This window comes from Periplaneta americana, chromosome 6 (genome assembly GCF_040183065.1).
Source record: "Periplaneta americana isolate PAMFEO1 chromosome 6, P.americana_PAMFEO1_priV1, whole genome shotgun sequence".
NCBI classification, from domain to species: Eukaryota; Metazoa; Arthropoda; class Insecta; order Blattodea; family Blattidae; genus Periplaneta; species Periplaneta americana.
The window spans coordinates 7583837-7605219 of NC_091122.1; the positions used below are offsets into that span (position 1 = coordinate 7583837).

Below are 21383 nucleotides of genomic sequence, written 5' to 3' on the forward strand. Positions count from 1 at the left end.
AACTCTCCATTGTTTGTTATGTGTAATACTTACAACTCTCTGTCTTTAAACTGTGATTCTCAATTGGATTTCAGTTTAACAATTGAAAAATTTCATACAATATTAAAAACAATTGTATTTCCTTAGATATTTAAATTATGAAGAAGTGTATTATAATGTTTTTACTCTAGTTTTAAATAATTTTGCATCATTATATTGACATTTGGCACTATATTAACTGTAATATTATATTCTAGCATCTATTACCATTATGTATTTTCTTCCTTTCGTTTGTGTTGCTTGTTTTGTTGTTTTTTTTCTCTTATTATGTATTTTGCGTATACATCTATGTAAGCCACCTGTAATTGGAAGCTTGCTTCTGTTGGTGATAGATTTAAAATAAAATAAAATAAAATGTATTGCTAATACTAGATAACTTAAAAAAATTCTAGGCATTTGAGTAAAGATTGTAGCAAGTAATGTGCACCTGAAGAATATGGTACACTTTGCAAAGTAGGAAAATAGGTTATCAGAGAATGATTGATTGTACAAGCATGGAAATTTTTATTCCGCTCTGAGCACTAAAAGCCTAGAAATATTGAACTAAACTTTTGTACTAAAATTTTTTAATCGCACAGGCACCACTACCCACTCCCTTTAATATCTTAACGAATGACCAGGCAATTGCCTCTCAAATGACACAGCAAGTTTATCTTGTCATTATATAAAGAGGATATGATAACGCATATCAGTCATCTGGAAGTATCAGCAGTAGAGACAAGGCGCATCCAGGTAAGTGATTTCAACTACAAAGTAACATTATATAGAACAATTGCAAATGATTCATCAAGTTTTAACCGGCTGCATAAAAAAAATATATCACTTAGAACAGGCCTTTACCGCTCGCCGAGACGGAGAGGAAGATACGTCAGAATGACATAGATTTGCTATGGGTAGAGGAGAGGAAAACGACCACGCAGTTATCTAGTGAAGAGCAACGTGTAGGCCTGTCCTCAGTAACTGTTTCACGTTGCTTACCTACTGCTACAGTACAGTATGGAGGAATCTAAAAGACGGAACATAACATTTAACATTTAACGATTTACAGCTCGAACTTATTGATCTTCAATGCGACCTAAGGGCTAAAGCTCGTTTGAATAATACTACTAGCCTGGTTGAGTTTTACATTAGCAATAATATCCACGACTACACAGGCTGGCTGTGAAAATGATTGCTATGTTTGGCTCAACATTTATATTTGTGAGCAACTGTTTTCTATAATCAACTTTAATAAAGGCAGACATCGAACATCTGTAACTGATGCTTCATTACGATCAGTAGGCTACTGTTCCTTTCAGCTGCCAACAGCATAAAACCTCGTTTTGATGTACTGATAAATAAAAATATAACAAAATGATATTGCACATTTAAGTAGCTATAGAATTTCTATTACTTCTGTAAAATAAATATTTTTCTTTATTAATTAATAATAGTCCAAGATAGTTTTGCAAACACTGAACGGGAATTTATTTCATAAGCACTCGTAATAGTACTTCCCTTTGTGTACATTTTGTACGAGATCACCCCTTCTTCCAGTCCACCCTTATACAGAGCGCAGCTAATATCTGCATTCCGCTCATGAGCTGTGAGCCGGCTCGGAGAGCGCAAACCTTGTGCAGGCCTGACTTAGAATAATGTACGATACATCAAAATAAACAGAAACTGTCCAAGTTTCGGACGCACCTTCACAAGTGTTCGATGTGGCTTCCTCTCGTTACACGACACACATCGATTCGATATTGCGTACGGCAGCAGCATATCCCTGGTAATGGTCGTAAATCCATCTGTAATACGATCCTTGAGCTCAACCAAAGTTTCTGGTAGTACGGCACGTACACTATGTTCTTTACACACCCCCAGAGAAAAAAATTGCAGACCGTTAGGTCGGAGGATCTAGGAGGCCACTGTAACAACGCTAAGTCTTGCACTGTCAAACATGGTTTTTCAGTACCTCAGATGCGTACATAATGACGATTAACTTTGCCACTCAAGTGAAATGTGGCCTCGTGATTAAACACTAGAAGGTCCTCAAAACCATAATTCTCCTCCATAGCGGCCTGCATGGAATTACAAAATTCATATCGTTTGACGAAGTCTTCCGGTTTTAGCTTTTGCAGTAACTGTATGCGGTACGTTTTCTTTCCCAATCGGGTTCGTAAAATTTTCCGTACAGTCGGTTGTGGAATATCAAGTTCCGAACTGGCCGGTATGTTGATTTCTGAGGGCTGCGAATGAAACTGTCCTCACTCGCTTCACTGTTCCATTACAAACGCTTAGGCGTCAGAGTTACAATGGAATAGTAATATGCGTTACAAGAGCGGTATGTTGACGTTTTCATGGTCTAGGAAAAGACTGAAAAAGCGAAACGTAGTTGAGCTTTTTTAATTTCCGAGAACATGAAAACAAACATACCGCTCGTGTATCGTACATTATTTTGTGCGAAGATCGTTTATTACATACCTGAAAGACGAATTTCTAATTAGTTGCAATGAAATCTCCATCTTGGTTTCTGTTTAATGACGCCAAGTTCGGAACACCAAAATATCTTTCTTCAACATTGTTGCTATAAAATGTTTTCTGTGTTTACTATACTCCAGCAGGCCGTGATATACGTCTGTCTTTTTTCCCCCCAGTCTATAAATGCGAGGTTAAAACAAACGGTAAGGTTATGTAATGATTTATTTTTCATTTTAATATTTTAACAATATTATTTATATAACATATTGCAGTAATAACATCGGCATCTGGAATCTTGTTGATTTTTTCACGGCTTCCTTAATGTTACTTGTATCAGGAATGCAATAAGTTTCGTGGAGTAGTAGACTTTACTTAATTTTTGTAAATATTTAAAAACAATAATTAACATTGCAATTTAGGTGAAATTGCAGTGGTAAGTTTCCAATTTATAATTATTACTATGTTAAACGTCTCTAAAAATAATATGTTAAAAGCCTAAAGCAGTAAAATGAATGTCGCGCTTAAGCGGTAAGAAGAGGGAAATTGTTATGTGTGTTACGTTGGGAATACTTAATGTGGTATTTCACGCTTACCGCGTATTGGTTCTGTGCGGAAAACAAGCAAATACGCACGATCTCGCACAAAAGTAAACTTTCGGAGTCTTTCTTTCGATTCATGATTAACACAAACATATTACTCGTACATCCATAATCATAATAATAATAATAATAATAATAATAATAATAATAATAATAAACCGTGGCGCTACAGCCAGTGAAGGGCCTAGACCAACCAGCCGGCTGTTGGCCTCACGCCCACATGCCGAAGCAGAGGTGGACGATCATCTAACGAGAATGAAGGCATCGTGCGGTTAGCACGATGATCCCCCCAGCCGTTATAGCTGGCATTCGCAACCGGATTTCGCTACTTATCGTAGCTCCCCAAGTGCATTACGATGCTGGGTGGGCATCGGTCCCATACTCTGTTCGAAATTTCATGAGAAAATTCTTCCCCCATGAGAATTCGAACCAGCGCGCATTCCGTAACGCGAGTCCTAGGCAGAATGCCTTAAACCACGCGACGCCACGGCGCGGGACCGTACATCCGTAGTTTTCGCAAATATTTGACTTAAAACCTGATTAATCATTTGTAATTGCCCTGTACCCTTAATCAAAATGTAGCAGTCCTAAATCGAAAGCAGTTTTCGGACCATGCCATCCCAAATCTTCATCCTGTATTCTCTCCAATCTCTTACAGCTGCTTTCCAGTTCCCAATAAACAGCAAGATGACAACATCTACGTGAAACATTATTTCTTCCCATCGGCAAGTTTGTCTTCCAACTATTCCCTTCCCCCCAAATTTCCCCTCAAACGTTATCGAAGGGCTGAGTATAAGCGACTCTTCCGCGATTCGTGGTAAACAAGAGATTTTCCGCTGTACCAGAGACACACCGGCATCTAGAAAACTTCACCCAGTTTCGGGAATAAAACTACAGTTGTGTTTGATTGTAAGATTTATTTTGCTTCAGTTTACAAACGTAGAGTTTGGGTCTATGATAAGAGAAATAATAAATGAAGGTTATGCAATAGGCTATATTTTATCTTCGTGTGAAGTGACATTTTGAAATTAGGTTACCTTTAGGGTTGGACAAGGAACAGGTTCACTGGCAAGAGGTCCCAGATGTGTTGTTCATTGCTTGCTACACGAGGAGACAGAATGTATGTTGACGCTTAGAATAAATACACACCGGACCGTTTTAGAAATTTCAAAATACAGGTGAAACACACGTTTTCATGCGCACTCACCTTATCTACCAATATCTAATAACTCCTCCATATCCAAAAACGTCTGATCTCAGCAAGAATAAAAACCTATCAAATAAAACAAAAATTGGACCTAAATAAAAAACTAAAGATAATATATGATAAAAAAAAAGAATTTCATTTACACTGAATAATTTTGTCGTGCAATTCGATGTAATCTCAAATATTATATAAATTATTTGTTTATGTTAAAATTAATTTACTAAGGTTGGATAAAAAGTAATGGCAACAGTTCGATATTTCTGACATGGTTTTATTCACAGGGGTACAACATTTACGTACCTTCTATATAGTCGCCCCCCTTATTTATTACCTTTTGCCAAATGTTTGGAAGGCGTCGTACACCATCAGCGCGTCCATCTTTGTTGATGTTCCGTACTGACCGCCCTAAAGCACGGATAAGTTCATCTCTGGTATTGTACCGGGTCCCTCGCAGTGGTTCTTTCACTTTGGTGAAAAGATCGTAATCGCATGGATCATATCGGGTGAGTACGGTGGATGTTCCAGTAGTCCGCGTTTTCCGTCTGCCTTGGAGGTACAGCGTGGTGCAGTATTACCCCATCAATGTCATGCGCCACAATGAACATCTCCTTCACAGCACTTTGTGTGGGGCGCACTTTCTTTGGACGAGGAGAACCGGGATGTTTCCATTCATTTGATTGGCGTTTCAAGTTTGGTTCATACGAGCGAGTCCAGGTTTCGTCCATAGCGACGATTCGTCCAAGAAAGTCGTCACCTTGCCTTTGGTACCGGTGCAACAAGGCCTTCCCGGAAGGCTTTAACCCATCGTGCAACTGTGCGATATGGCAACGCTGCATCGCCACATGCTTCACGCAGTCCCTGAAAACATTCTTGTGCACTACGACCCCGTGCCATTTCAATTTTGATCCAGGAACGTTGCTCTAGTTTTGTAAGGAACGTTGTGAACGTTCTACACACTGCAGTAGATTGATGGAGTACTGTCGCCGCTGGCTGCACTAACTCATCTAACAGTCCTTGTTCATGTCCACACAGCTGGCAGCTCTCGAACGCACCATCGTCACGTGACAGCAGTGTTGCCATTACTTTTTATCCAACCTATGTATTAGTCGCCCTATCATTTCAGCCACTTTCACCTCCTATTTTGGTTTTCAACATTAATTACGTAATAATACTGGTTTTAAGTCAGAATTGATTGCGTTCTGGGTATTAGGAATTTGGAATCTTGTCCTTCATCCCGTTTGGGTACTCATTAAAAACTACCGCTTTTAGTGTTTATGTCATAACTACATTTCAGTCAGTGTTATCTCAGCAAATAAGAAATGCAGCGTTGGGCAGGACGCGTTGCCGTGGTGACAGGAGCCAGTGCCGGTATAGGAGCAGCCATCGCCCAGGAATTGGTCAAGAAAGGACTCAAAGTCGTCGGACTGGCGCGAAGGGTGGAGAGAGTGCAGGTAAGGGCTTACTGTGAACATAAAAAAATGATGATTACATAAAACTAGTGTCGAAGCGTGCTGTATTTAACAAGGATAGACAGTGGCATTTCAGTTTATCTTATTACTGAATATTTTTTAGCTTATAGTGTAGTTATCACTAATAAATAGTACTATTAATAGCGCGGCTACTACTACTACTACTACTACTACTACTACTAATACTACTACTACTACTACTACTACTACTACTACTAATAATAATAATAATAATAATAATAATTATTATTATTATTATTATAAATCAGTATTACAGGCCTATATTATAATTAGTATTACAATGTAGCCTATTATTTTGGTACCGGTAATGCAATTCCATTAATTTACTTCGCTACACAGATTCTGAGCAAGTACTTTAGCAAAAGGAAACGCAGTAATAAAATTCTGATATATCAATTTTGACATCTCATCTTAAGTGACGGTTTTATAAATAAGTTTGATGCGCCTTTCATTTCTGCAAAAGTGTCGACTACTCAGCCTCTGAATTCTTGCAGGCTGGTAAAGCTCCACAATAGTACATTTTCTACACAAAGCATACTTAGATTTGACAGTAATATGTTCTCTCTCACCTTCCGGAACACTCATTGTACGCTCTCTGAAAGCATATGTTACCGAGGCGAACGGACAACAGTATCTTTAATAATTTTGTGGTTTCTTTGTAAATTTAAGAATATATTTTCCACCTTCTTGGTGAAATTTGAAGTGGAATTTATTTATTTATTTTTTATTTTTTGTTATTTATATTTATTATTGATTGATTGATTTATTTGTTTGTTTTGTTTGCTTGTGTGTTTATTTATTTATTTAATTTATTTATTTACTTATTTACTTACTTATTTACTTACTTGCTTAATTCTTTCTTTCTTTCTTTCTTTCTTTCTTTCTTTCTTTCTTTCTTTCTTTCTTTCTCTCTCTTTATTTATTTATTCATTTATTTTATTTATTTATTTACTTAATTATTTACTTACTTGCTTAATTCTTTCTTTCTTTCTCTCTCTTTATTTTTTTATTCATTTATTTTATTTATTTATTTACTTAATTATTTACTTACTTGCTTAATTCTTTCTTTCTTTCTTTCTTTCTTTCTTTCTTTCTTTCTTTCTTTCTTTCTTTCTCTCTCTTTATTTATTTATTTACTTAATTATTTATTTACTTAGTTACTTATTTACTTATTTATTTATTTATTTATTTATTTATTTATTTATTTAGTCACTTATTTACTTATTTATTCATTTATTTATTTATCCATCCATCCATTTATTTATTTATTGATTGATTGATTGATTTATTTATTTATTTATTTATTTATTTATTTCTGAAAACTAAGGAATTATTTACAAAGTTTGGTGTCAGTGACAAAAGGGAAGAGCGGAAAAATAAGCCAACAAAACGTCAGTAGACACGTCTTTTGAGTGTCATAAACCACATACTAGCTGTGTTGAGGCAGCGAGGTTCTCCGTACCAGACATGGTTCTTTTGAATAGTATTTGGGATAGGATCGCTTTTCACTTAGATATACGACAGTTTTGCTTATCGACTCTCTGTGAAAGTGAGGGATGTAGTTTCATCGAAGTGATTAAAAAAGTAAAATAAATGAGTAAATAATAATAATAATTATTATTATTATTATTATTATTATTATTATTATTACGCACATTCTACTTTACTTCTAAGCTTACATTAACATAGAATTAAATGCTTTAGAGAGGTATTATGACCTTTGGGAAGGCCGAGACGTAGATGGAAAGATAATATTAAAAAAGATTTGAGGGAAGTGGGATATGATGATAGATACTGGATTAATCTTGCTCAGAATAGGGACCAATGGCGGACTTATGAGAGAGCGGCAATGAACCTCCGGGTTCCTTAAAAGCCAGTAAGTAAGTAAGTAAGTAAGAGAGGTATTATAGAGTTGATCCTGTGTACTCTGTTTCCTGGTAGGTTCGCTACTGATGTCCTCCTTTTCCGTTTTTAGCGTCTCACTCAAAATATTACACACAAATTATTACTGTACATAAATTCAAAGGGAACAATGAAAATGACTTCTACACTTTGCGCACTTTGTCTGCAAAGGCCAGAATATATTACTGATTCAGCCATTAACAGGCAGAATTCTCTACTTCAAATCTGGCTTACATTACACCTTTCATTTGAATCGATATATTTATTTATTTATTTATTTATTTATTTATTTATTTATTTATTTATTTATTTATTTATTTATTTATTTATTTATTTATTTTTTATTGCTAGTAAGTTTGAAATGAATACAAATTAATAAATACAATGAATGATAAACTAGCCCACTGCTGAATGAGTAAGACTCGTGCTCAGGAGGGGATTCCAATACAGACAAAAATAAAATTAAAATTGAGAGTGAATACAGAATACAGTGTTTAATATGTTTAAACCCAAACTATAAATCCAATACAATTTTTTTATTTTTTTTATTAATTTGGAGAGGATTCGTGGTTGAAATATTATTTGAATAAAATTTGTTTAATAATCTGGGACCTTGACTCATGCTATGATAAAAAGCTGCATTGGTTTTAGATTTTGGTTCAGACAAACGCAGAGAATTCTTATTTTTGGTTCTATATTTTTGCATATACCTTTCAAAGTTATTAAAATTTCTATGAAAATATTTTAATAAATAAAATAATACATTTGTTTAATGTTGAAAGCTTTGAAATGGTTAAAGAACAATTCAGTTGGGTAATCTTTCTGCTTTTTTAAACAAATTTTTAATATTATAACACTGGCTCAAAAGGGCACTGTCTTCACTATATTTGAACTTTCAGAAATCAGTAACTGGCAGACGTTGAACACATCTGTCTCTAACCACCTCCATCGGCAGAGTTTTAATGCGCGGGAATCTACGAGTTCCACTCCAAATTATTTGTAGCGGTGCTCCTTTTACACGCCTATAAGTTTCGATCTTCCCATAGCTAATAACTTCTATTTTTTGACGTAGAGTGCGTTTCTCCCGCATCGAGTATCTACACGTATTCCGGGATCCATGGTAAAACAACAGAACTGAATTGCTTACTGTAACTACACTATGAAAATATAACAAAAAATTTACTGCTTGCAAAAATCATCGAACAGGCAGGACATATATCTGAGGATATTTTGAGCAGATATCCGGCCACGGAAGTTTCTAATTTCAGTGATATCTTACAGGAGCTGACGAAATCTTTAAATTCAGCCCCAGGAAAGCTGTACCCAATTAAGTGCGACGTCACCAAAGAGGAAGAAGTTAAGGAAGCATTCAAGTGGGTGAAGGCTAACCTTGGAGGAACCGACATTCTGGTCAACAATGCCGGAGTTGCCTCTGTCAACACATTGAGAGGTATTTCATATTACGAAAGGACTTAATAAAATATTGAAATTATGACAAAAATTCACTGATCAAGTTTAATTAAAATGATTATGAATTTACTATAAGAGCAATTTTTTATTGTATTTACCACGATTTCGTATCTCAGCAACTACATAATATTAACATAGCGCTAATTTCACATTATAAGACTAGCTTTAAGTTACATTATTATTACTGTTTAACTTGGGAAAGAGATTAAAATACCGGAAATAAAACTGAAAAGTAAATATTTTCGTAATGTTAGGTATCTTGTACACTAGACTACTAAAACTCTTTACAGCTTTGCTCTTCTTTATTACTTCGAAAACAAAAATAAAAATACTTAAAACACTAGAATCAAGAAGGCACCACTTATGAGGCAACTAGACCAGGAGATAATGGGGTAGAGTGGCCAGTTCCTTTCCCCCTCCATTGGATACATTGCCGACTAGCTACATATTACACTAGTCAGACTTCGTATGCATACAAATAATTGTTTTTCCTCTGACATTTATCGTCAAGTGAGATGTACTGCCTGATAATAGATGTACAGTACATATCAGACAGAACCTCAATCAGAGGAGTAATACACGTTATTGTTCGTTAACAGAAAACCACAAATTTAAGTCATATAGAAAGTGTGCACTCAATGTTGGGTCTCTGACGTCTTGTCAACCTACTTCTGGTATACGGTTAAAAAAGGGAATAACTGACCAGGAGTCTGGTAGAGTTCCTGGGTAGCTCAGTCGATAGAGCGTTGGTGTGCTCAGCCAAAGGTCTCAGGTTCGATGCCCAGCCCCGAAACAATTTTTCCCTTGAAGTTATTTGTCTACTATTGTTTTCAAAGGGTTGTTTCCACGATAGAAGAAACAGTTTTTAACTGACCCGAACTACACCTACACTCCCTTTTCTTAGAATTCCGGTTCTTTGCCCGTAAAATTGTATTGCTACAGTAACTTACAAGACTCTGTGATATTACTGACTATCTGCGAATTGTAGCCAAATTCAACTTCATAAAATATATTAATTATATATGTTTATCTGCTAGTATGATTTTCTTCGCTAATATCCAGAGAAAGAGTTCATCCAAAGGGCTGGACTCGGGAAGAGTACCCAAAACGCTCATTGCATTTCCGCGTTAATTGCAATACTTAAACGTTGGCGCAAATAAGTAGTGTAACGACGATCAACGGTAATGGAGATCAAAATTTGGCCGATATGAGATACCAAAACTTTAGCGTTATGACTCCAAGGACCGAAGGTCTCCACAGCAAAGGGGATAGAGATATAATTGTCTAAAAGATGAGCCTATTTATTGACTTTCTTCTTCACGGCTAATTCAGCAGCAGATGCTGCGCGTCTGGAGGTATTCGACAAGTGAGATGGAGCTAGAGTGTCAACGCAAGTGGAATCCCAAATTATACGATAGGCTACTTGCCAAAAAGTAAACCTATTTTCTTATGTCAGTTTTCATATTATTGCGATTTTGTGTCCTAGTAAAGAAAGTCAAAATAAACTGTGCTAACGCTATTTATGACGATTTAATTCAACGATTAATTGTAATTAATAACGCATAAAATGAACTTAACAGCGATAACAATACAACAAAAAGTTCTATCTTAATATTACCATCTTCGTTAGACGGTCCTGTGGAGAACTGGAGGAAGATATACGACCTCAATGTCCTGGCCCTCAGCATGTGCACCAAAGAGGCTCTGCAGTCCATGAAGGAGAAAGGCGTGGACGACGGCCACATTGTACACATCAACAGGTTAGTGACGTGTCTGCGTTTATGTGCTGTTATTTACATGCTTAGAACATGACAGCTGACGAGCGCAAATTTCACAGTGTTGCAGGTCATAAGGTAATAGACAACGCCTCCATATATTCCTCCTCCAAACACGCCGTCACAGCCCTCACAGAAGGTCTTCGTCGTGAGCTGGTGAACCAGAAGTCCAAGATCAGAGTCACTGTAAGTATATCTGTGCTTCATCCCGTTAAAGTATGACTGCATTTCCTCACAACTTCCCGTCTTAAGGCCTCCTCTCCCCCTCTTTCTTCACACCATCATCATGGATGAATATATAATAGGATGCGAATCTTACTGAGTTTGCCGTAACACATACTAGAGGCGCTGTTGTAGAAATTGATCTTGCTGCCACCTGTTGGGAGGAGGGGCGTTATTACATCCAGCAGCGCACCAAGTAGCGAAAAGAGTAACTAATTACTCCATGCATTTAGCAGCGCACCTGGTGACGAAAATGTTAAGCTGTGCAGAAAGTATTCCCTCCCACCCTCATCGATATCCAAAACTAACCCAATTTAAAGTAAAACATTTACATTTTTATTCCTCACAGCATCTTCTACTGAAAATTCTTACCGGAGCCAACAGGAAGATGAAAGAGACGATCTATTTTACACTACCCAACTAAAATATAACCAGATAGAGACAAAAAATAAATCAAAAGGTTAGATAATTGGGATTGTATTCTTTGGGTGTTTATTGTACAGCGCAATGGAAAAGTCTGCAAGAACTACTTAGATAGTCCAATTTATTATATTACTATTACTTTACAATACATTCAACAACACTATTTTTACAACGTCCATAAACATCACTGTTGAACATACACACGTAGTATCACTTTATGTTCACTTATTTAGCAAGTTTCTGTCTGCCATCTTGTCTTTTCGAGCAATATCTCGAACAGATAAATAGAGAACTCTGGGTAATGTACCCAACACGTAGTTCTAATGTTCACCACCTACAACGTTGGGCGCTGATCATCTTATTTCAGCCCCCCCGCCGCCAGATGGTGTTGACCGCAGTTTCGCATCCTATTATATATTTATCCATGCCGTCATATTCATCGTTTTCTACTTTACCATCTCCGTCTCCTCCATTCTATGCAGTACTTTTTCCCTGCCACGATCAGCAGATGGCGCTTTACACAAGCAGTAATTCTACGTGGGTGAACTATGTGTCCCTTGTTCCAGAGCGTCAGTCCCGGAGCTGTGAAAACCGAGATCGGAGAAGCTTCAGGATTCACACCGGATATCCTGGAAGAACTTAAGGACATTCCGTTCATGGAGTCTGAGGACATCGCGGATGCCGTCCTCTATGTCCTGGGAGCACCGCCACACGTACAGGTGGGACCCCGCTAGCGTAACCATAATTTTTCCGAACCATCATCTTATCATCTAGTATTTGTTATCAAATCAGAATTTTGAAGACGATAATAAATCACGATGTATTTTTAATTTGCACATGTTGAGTCGAGGCTTTCATATGGCATTTGTTTTTGGGGATCTGGAACCATGCTGAATGATATATTTATTTATGGCTCAAAAGCGTATTGTCAGGTGTATAGCGGGCGTTGACATTAGGACCTCTTGTAGGGAATATTTTTGCAGTATAATATTCTCACTGTTTATGGTATATATATGTTTAATGTTTTACAACTGATTTATAAAAATCTGTCTGATTTTCACCAAAATAGTGACTTTCATACTTATGACACCCGTAACAAAAATAGTTTAACTATTCCAGAACACCATCTTACAAATATTAGCAGAACCTATATGGTCTTTGGTATCAAAATCTACAATAGTTTTCCCGAGGACATCAAATTTACTAAAAATACTCACAAATTCAGGAATTATATAAAAATGAAATTAATAAATTTGTGTCCCTAGAATCTAGAGGATACATGCATGGGCCCGTGAGATGAATAGTGTATTTTATTTTTTACATATTTTAAATTTAATGTAATGTATATATTTGACATGTCTATGCATATACTATGCCTTCGACAATAAAAGTTCAATCAATCAATCAATCAATCAATCAATCAATCAATCTATCTATCTATCTATCTATCTATCTATCTATCTATCTATCTATCTATCTATCTATCTATCTATCTATCTATCTATCTATCTATCTATCTATCTATCTATCTATCTATCTATCTATCTATCTATCTATCTATCTATCTATCTATCTATCTATCTATCTATCTATCTATCTATCTATCTATCTATCTATCTATCTATCTATCTATCTATCTATCTATCTATCTATCTATCTATCTATCTATCTATCTATCTATCTATCTATCTATCTATCTATCTATCTATCTATCTCCCTATCTACCTATCTACCTATCTACCTATCTATCTATCTATCTATCTATCTATCTATCTATCTATCTATCTATCTATCTATCTATCTATCTATCTATCTATCTATCTATCTATGATCGTACTCCTACACTGCGTTTGGGTGTGGGTTCAAATCTACATAGAGATTATTACTTGATTCGATGATTTTGCAAATGCGAATTACTTTGTCAAAAGATTGATCCTCTAATTAAAATCTGTACAACGAAAGAACAAAGTCTTGAGCTCTTTGATTTGGCAGTTACAATGTAGTATATTAAATCGTTATTCCTCTTTGGAAATCGTTCTTGCCATTACAAGGGAAGATCACTCAATGTTAAGAAAACTTCCAAACAATTTACTTATACACAATTCGAAAGAGCATCCTGAAAAATGTTGAAATCTCTAATATTAGACTACATCTTTCGATGTACATATAAACGAGCTAGAAAGAGTTAAAGGGGAGGGTGTGGGGGGGGGAGAGGGGAGGGTCTCCGCCATTCAATGGGAGTCTATTACATTTGACCTGGCAGAATTTAAAGGCTTAGGAAAGGAATTTAAAGGGTTTATTCCTGTATAATTCAAAACGGGCATAAATAACACAGTACTATGCTGGTTTACATTTTTAACTTTAGTGCGTATAAATCCTCAAATACGGATTTTACCTATAAAATCAATAACAATAAGCTGAATTCCGTGACGCTTTACATCAGTTTAATACTGATTGACCAAGAGATCCTGGTCACTCCTCTAACCTTCCGTTTGTTTTTTATCGTTACAGATACACGAGCTGACCATCAAACCTGTGGGAGAGCCCTTCTGAATTCTGCTACACAGATAACTCGCATACATTTCACCTAGCACTCAGATGTCACGATGATCCTACAGACATTCTGCAAACCACTGATCAATAAATCAATATGCGATATTTAACTGTTTATTTATTCATTCAGTCATTCCCTTTAGAAATAAGGGCTGGATAGTAGAAGAAGAAATCTCCTGTCTAGCTGAAAATGGGTCAACGAGACGAGTAGATATTTTAGCGTACAATGCTGACACTAAACAGGGCATCATTGTGGACCCCACGATACGTTTTGAAGTAGAATGTCATCAGTCAGCCGAGGCCCACCTTGAGAAGAAGTCGATCTATGAGCCTACAGTCAACTATTTCAAGCTGAAATATGCCTTAATTCACGTTGAGGTATTCGGCTTGCTCATAAGTGCTCGAGGGACTATACCAGCTTTTTTCGAAGAATTTCGACGGCAGTTTGCTCTGCCAACATCTCTGAGGGATGACATTGTGATAATTGTGTTAAAAAATCCTGCCAAATCCTAATTAATCACATGGTGCCACATTAATAGCAATTGTAATTTTTCACGCCCTTTTCTTTGTTTCCCTTCTTTAAAATTTAATATCTATGTTTACATATGTATAATAATTTTTTTGAGGATGTACTGAGTCCGTAAGGGCTACCCTCAATGGGGGGCAGTTTATTATTATTATTATTATTATTATTATTATTATTATTAGTTATTTTTTATTTATTAACTCAGGCATTCATTTATTCATTGCTTATTGATTATTTATTTATTTATTTACTCATTTATTTATGCGTTTATTTATTTGCTTATTTATTTATTACTTATTTACTTGTTTGTTCTTTCGTTTATTTACTAAGGTATTTATTTACTTACTCATTTATTCATTTACTCATTTATTTATTTATTATTTATTTACTTATTTATTTATTTATTTATTACTTATTTACTTGTTTGTTTCTTTGTTTATTTACTAAGATATTTAATTACTTAATCATTTATTTATTTATTTATGCGTTCATTTACTTATTTGTTTATTTATTTATTACTTATTTACTTGTTTGTTTCTTTACTAAGGTATTTATTTACTTACTCATTTATTCATTTACTCATTTATTAATTGATTGATTTCTTTATTTATTGATTGATTCACTCATTCATTCATTCATTCATTCACTCATTCATTCACTTATTTATTTATTTACGTATTTATTTATTTATTCATTCATTCACTTATTTATTTATTTATTTATTCATTCATTCATTCATTCATTCATTCATTCATTCACTCACTCATTTATTTATTTTTTTATTTATTTATTTATTTATTTATTTACTTATTTATTTATTTATTTATTTATTTATTTATTTATTTATTTATTTATTTATTTATTTATTTATTTATTTATTTACTGTGGTGGAGTGAATTTAGTCACTCCTAAATAGAATATTTCTATGTTTCCCTTTCAGGAGTTCTATAGTCCTAATGATCCAATGTCCCCAGTTTTAATAATTCGGTTAGATGTTTACTTCCTTACACAAAGTCACGACTATATTCTCAGCCTTTGGGAGAGCTATTGTAACTATGTCTCCCATAAAATACGGAGAGTTTTTCATAAATAAATTATTTAACCCATTTCCATTTCTCTAAAAGTTTGTGGTTTTTCTCCTAACATATTCACGTCATCCGCATAGACAAGAAGCTGATTTAACCCGTTCAATTCTAAACCCTCTCTGTTATCCTGAACTTTCCTAATGGTATATTCTAGAAAAAATATTTAAAAATCTATAAAAGTATCTATAAATTTCATTCTTGAAATTTAATTGGTTGAATGAAGGTAATATCGAATGCTTAAGTTAGGGACACATATTTCATCGACTTCTATTGCAGTTATTCCTACAATGCCAACTGTTCTTGAAGAGCCTGTACAAGAGGTGCATCGAACTGCTTCTTAATGTACACTTCCTATTTCTATTTTCTCAAAGCAGAACCTAATGCATCGTAGTTAAATATATTTCCAAGGAGTTCTTCTTCATGTATACATAACTGCAAAATATACTTCAAACTATGCACATTAATTTAAAAGAAATGTAACTTATATTTGAAGGACAAGATGGAAATTATAATATAATTTGACTTACATTAATGTTGCGGTCCACAGTAGAAGCTTCATACCAGATCAGTCACCACCTGGAACAAAGAGTGAAAAATGAGTAAAATAAACGGTGTAATGTAAGTGCAAATCTTGCTGGAACTGATAAAATTGCTATTACATGCAATCTTGCCACAAAAGATGGAACATACTTTACTAATAGACGGTAATTATACACAGTATTTAAAGGGTGTAAATGATATTTTGTTACTGAAGAGTTGTATCAGTGAAGAATCATGTTGTGTCAGAGAAGTGTGCTGTGTAAGTGAAACGTGTTCCTGTCAGTGAAGCTTTATAGTTTATAGTGGCAGTGCAAAGTATTTGAACAGTGAAATGTTTTTGAAGTGTTAGTGAAATCAGGATAGAGTCAGTGAAATGTGTCGTAGTTCCAGTGCAGTGAGTGAGTTGACAGCGAAATGAGTGTAGTGTTGAAAGGTACTTGTGCAGATATGAACATATCATACTCGTGGGTTTTAGTTCGAACTTAGGTTTAAGATACAAATTAGATTTATTAGAAATGTTATTTTAAGTGATCGTGCTTCATTTAATTTAGGATATTCCCTGTTGTTATTATTATTATTATTATTATTATTATTATTATTATTATTATTAATTGTATTTTTAATTAATGAGTTTATTATTGTCATTATTGAGTGTAATTAGTTACCACTGTCACCGGGTATATACCCATTGCAGTGTGAATAAATACATACATACATACTTTCTTATTCTACGTGTTACACATTTCGCAATCCAATTCCTTATTATCTTTCCAACTTTTTTGCTTGCTAGCAGCATGATATATCTCACTGTTTCTCTATTAAAGACTTTGAAAGCAGATATTTTCTTTGGTCAACATTTGTGACCTTAGTAAGGTGTGTGACTGCGTTGATCATGATATTGTACTAAAGAAATCGGTAGTACAATAATTCCTACAATAATTTCTAGTACAATAATTAAATTTCTGAGATCATGTTTATTGTGTCTAAAACAAGTTAATTACAAGTTATTTATATTGGTGACAAATCTTATAAAGTTTTCGCCATTAAGTAGTATGCACTTCCCAAGGCTCCTATTTTAGGTCCGGTACTTTATCTCATTATGATTAATGAATTGGCTAGTATCGTATAGTATTTTTTTTTGCTGATAAGACAAGATAAGACAATCTTTATCCGTAACAACCGTAATTTCGATGATGTTAAAACGCAAGCTTACTCCATACTGATACCAACTTTATAAAAGTTTAGAGGTAATGGTGTTATGTTCAATGAAACTAAGATATATAATATGGTTTAAAGTTTAATAGCTTAATTGTCTATTATGGTTGTACTGAAAAAAAAAATTGGGGGTATTTCTTATCGATGGTCTTTTAAGTTGAGAATTCCAAATCAACTATTTAAGTAAGAAACTGTCTAGGGTAGACATCTGTGACTGAAGACCACATGTGAAAAAAGTGCATACTTTTCCCTTTCTCAAATTATTTTAAGTTATGAAATCATAGTGTGAGGAAATATCTGTCATATTAATATTTTATTATTACACAGGAAGATTATTATAATAATGAGCCCCAAATATTTACCTAAGCACCTTATTCTCGAACACCCTTAATTTCTGTTACTCTCTCAAAGTGAGAGTCCAAGTTCCATAGCCATACAGAACAACCGGTAATATAATTGTTTTATAAATTCTAACTTTCAGATTCTTTTAGAGCAGACTGGATGACAAAAGCTTCTCAACCGAATAGTAACAGGCATTTCCCATATTTATTCTGCGTTTAATTTCTTCACCAGTGTCATTTCTATTTGTTACTGTTGCTGCAAGACATTTCAATTTGTCTACCTTATTTTTTATTATTATTATTATTATTATTATTATTATTATTATTATTATTATTATTATTATTACTGTAATTGGCCTTGTGCTGTTGTTTTGCACGTTAATATTCTAAATAAATAAATAAATAAAATAAATAAATTATTATTATTATTATTATTATTATTATTATTATTATCATCATCATCATTATTATCTGAGAGAGGAACAGATGTTAAGGGTGTTTGAGAATAAGGTGTTTAGGAAAATATTTGGGGCTAAGAGGGATGAAGTTACAGGAGAATGGAGAAAGTTACACAACACAGAACTGCACGCATTGTATTCTTCACCTGACATAATTAGGAACATTAAATCCAGACGTTTGAGATGGGCAGGGCATGTAGAACGTATGGGCGAATCCAGAAATGCGTATAGAGTGTTAATTGGAAGGCCGAAGGGAAAAAGACCTTTGAGGAGGCCGAGACGTATGTGGAAGGTTAATATTAAAATGGATTTGAGGGAGGTGGGATAAGATGGTGGAGACGATTAATCTTGCCCGATGGCGGGCTTATGTGAGGGCGGCAATGAACCTCGGGGTTCTATATATAAGTATTATTAAAAAGACGAACGTAAAAGAATAAATTTAACATAGACCTACAGTGAAATAAGATGGTGTATTTTCTTCCTTTCGATTGCATACAAAAATGATTGATTCTTCGCAATCTCTCAAATACGGCATTTGATTTCTTTTGCAAATTGTTAGACTTAAGTAAACATGTGGCATTTTGCGCAAAACCAGTAGCCTACTGTAACCGTAGAACTACATTATAGTCATTTCTTGTTTTTTACCTGTGCATATTACGAAGAATTATTATCTTTACCTTTTCGCTGTTTCAAGGCTCGGAATGCGATAATGTTCGTTCGGTTGCAAAAAAATGGAAGGTTCATTATCATAGCGTTCAGATACTACCACGCATTATCTCTACTGCCCCACACTGTTGCCAACACGGTGGTTTACCCACTAAATCTAGCTTTCTTTTAGTCCTCTGTCAGAGACTCAAATTTATTAAACGGTGGGCTGTGGGAAATCTAGTTTATTTTAATGTCAGTAGAAATTTTTAGTGATTTTGCAATAAATCTCAAACACATCTGTAAGGCAGGTTGCATATAAAACACGTCAACTCTTTTGACGATGGCCATTATCTTTTCAAAATACTTGTCTTGCAATATAAGATGTCTATCAATGTACTCTGCAGTTAACCGCATAACAACCCAATGACTGGAACTGGAAACAGAACACAGTCTTAATACACAAAGCGAGAAATTAATTCGATGACGACGCGTTTCTTTTGTTTCTCCTCCAATCAAGCAACTGCTGAAAAGATTTTATGAATACTTACTTACTTATGGCTTTAAAGAACCCGCAGGTTCATTGCCGCTCTTCATAAGCCCGCCATTGGTCCCTATCCTGAGCAAGATTAATCCAGTCTCTACCATCATATCCCAGCTCCCTCAAATACATTTTAATATTAACTTCCCATCTACGTCTCGGCCTCCCCAAAGGTCTTTTTGCCTCCGGCCTCCCAACTAACACTCTATATGCATTTCTGGAGTCGCCCATACGTGCTACATGCCCTGCCCATCTCAAACGTCTGGATTTAATGTTCCTAATTATGTCAGGTGAAGAATACAATGCGTGCAGTTCTGCGTTGTGTAACTTTCTCCATTCTCCTGTAACTTCATCCCTCTTAGCACCAAATGTTTTCCTAAGAACCACATTTATTGTGGGTCCCTACCACCACGGCATGGCGCGTCCTCAGGTTGCGGATCGAGGAGACAGCCTCCAGATATAATAATAATAATAATAATAATAATAATAATAATAATAATAATTTATTTAACCTGGCAGAGTTAAGGCCATACGGCCTTCTCTAACACACAACCAGGAGTAAAACTGAGTTACAAAAAACACTACAAATTTACAAAGTACACTACAATTTTACACACAAAACTGAAGAAGATAATAGTAATAAAATGTAAACAACAAGTAAGTAGAAATCAGACATAATATATAACATACAGAAAGAAAGAAAAAAGCATAACAAAATGCGAACAGCAGGTAAAAATACATGAGACATACACAGTATAAAAAATAAGACAATTATTGATAATAATAATAATAATAATAATAATAATAATAATAATAAATAAGAATAGTAATAATAATAATAATAATAATACTAATAATAATACTAATAGTAGTAATAAAATAGTGCAGTACAAAGCATACAATGAAAACAATATTTTTAAGTACACACAGTAAGGAAAATTATGATATTATATATATATATATATATATATATATATATATATATATATAGCTCATCTTATCACATTATAGATATACCATTATCGGAAAATATGAAAACAAAAATATAAAATAAGTTAAATGTCACTAGAACAGAAAAAAAAATGTGAACACGTGTAAACATGCAATACAACACTTATCATAATAGTAAGTTAGTTCTGCAACTCATCATAAGATAATTTTCTAACTTGGATTTGAAAGATTTCAATGTTCGACAGCCCTTGACTTCAGGCGGCAGAGAGTACCAGTGACGAGAGATAGCAACAGTGAAAGATGAGGAATACAGAGATGATGTATGAAGTGGAATGGAGGGTAGCTGTGAATATATTGAATAAGCAGTCGCGGACAGCCGATGAGGGGTGGTCCTCCAGCTTGGGGGTTGGGCGAAGGACTAACAACCCATCACCGTAAAAAACAGCTTGTTACGAAACCTTCAAATAAGCCTCGGAATGGGACTGATTGTCTGGCACGACCACAGCAAAGATTTTATGAATATAAGGAAATACTGAAAAATGTTGCTAGAGTAAGCTTCCATTATGTTCTACAACAATTCAGTTCTTAATTCAGTACAACCCAAGAAGTTACTGAAAACGTTAAAGTATATTGGTGCATGAAGAACATAATGAAACGAAACCATTTCAGCATTTGTAAAATTGTCCAGTACAAAAACGTATCAAATGAAAACCTGTTAAAAGAATTAGCGAGTTCGCGCCATCAATGTTAGGGTCTGTGTCTTGCTTGGTGAAATTCAGAAGTGTATTCTAAGTAGCCTACTATCACAGTCCACTATATACAGTCGCGAAGCTTGAGGTGATTTTTTGCAAATCTCGTGATAAAGCGCTCCAAGCGGTTAGCAACTGGAAACAATAGACTGTCCACGGTCGACTTTGGACTGTGTCGTATTTCCATCGAGTGCT

At 34.7% G+C, this 21383-nt stretch overlaps 1 protein-coding gene across 2 annotated transcripts in view; it reads left to right on the forward strand.

Moving 5' to 3' along the window:
* The window catches only part of LOC138700954 (farnesol dehydrogenase-like), an 85923-nt gene extending 71681 nt beyond the window's left edge, over positions 1-14242 (forward strand). The window contains exons 1-7 of one of the 2 annotated variants that reach the window (XM_069827404.1): positions 643-771; positions 5597-5753; positions 8976-9144; positions 10795-10924; positions 11002-11125; positions 12151-12303; positions 14096-14242. In XM_069827404.1, the coding sequence (XP_069683505.1) occupies positions 5622-5753; positions 8976-9144; positions 10795-10924; positions 11002-11125; positions 12151-12303; positions 14096-14137 (750 nt within the window). In that variant the 5' untranslated portion in view covers positions 643-771; positions 5597-5621 and the 3' untranslated portion in view covers positions 14138-14242. Of the gene's footprint in view, positions 1-642; positions 772-5596; positions 5754-8975; positions 9145-10794; positions 10925-11001; positions 11126-12150; positions 12304-14095 lie in introns of those variants that run through there. The other variant, XM_069827405.1, reaches the window with a different exon arrangement.
* Positions 14243-21383: the final 7141 nt, after the last annotated feature.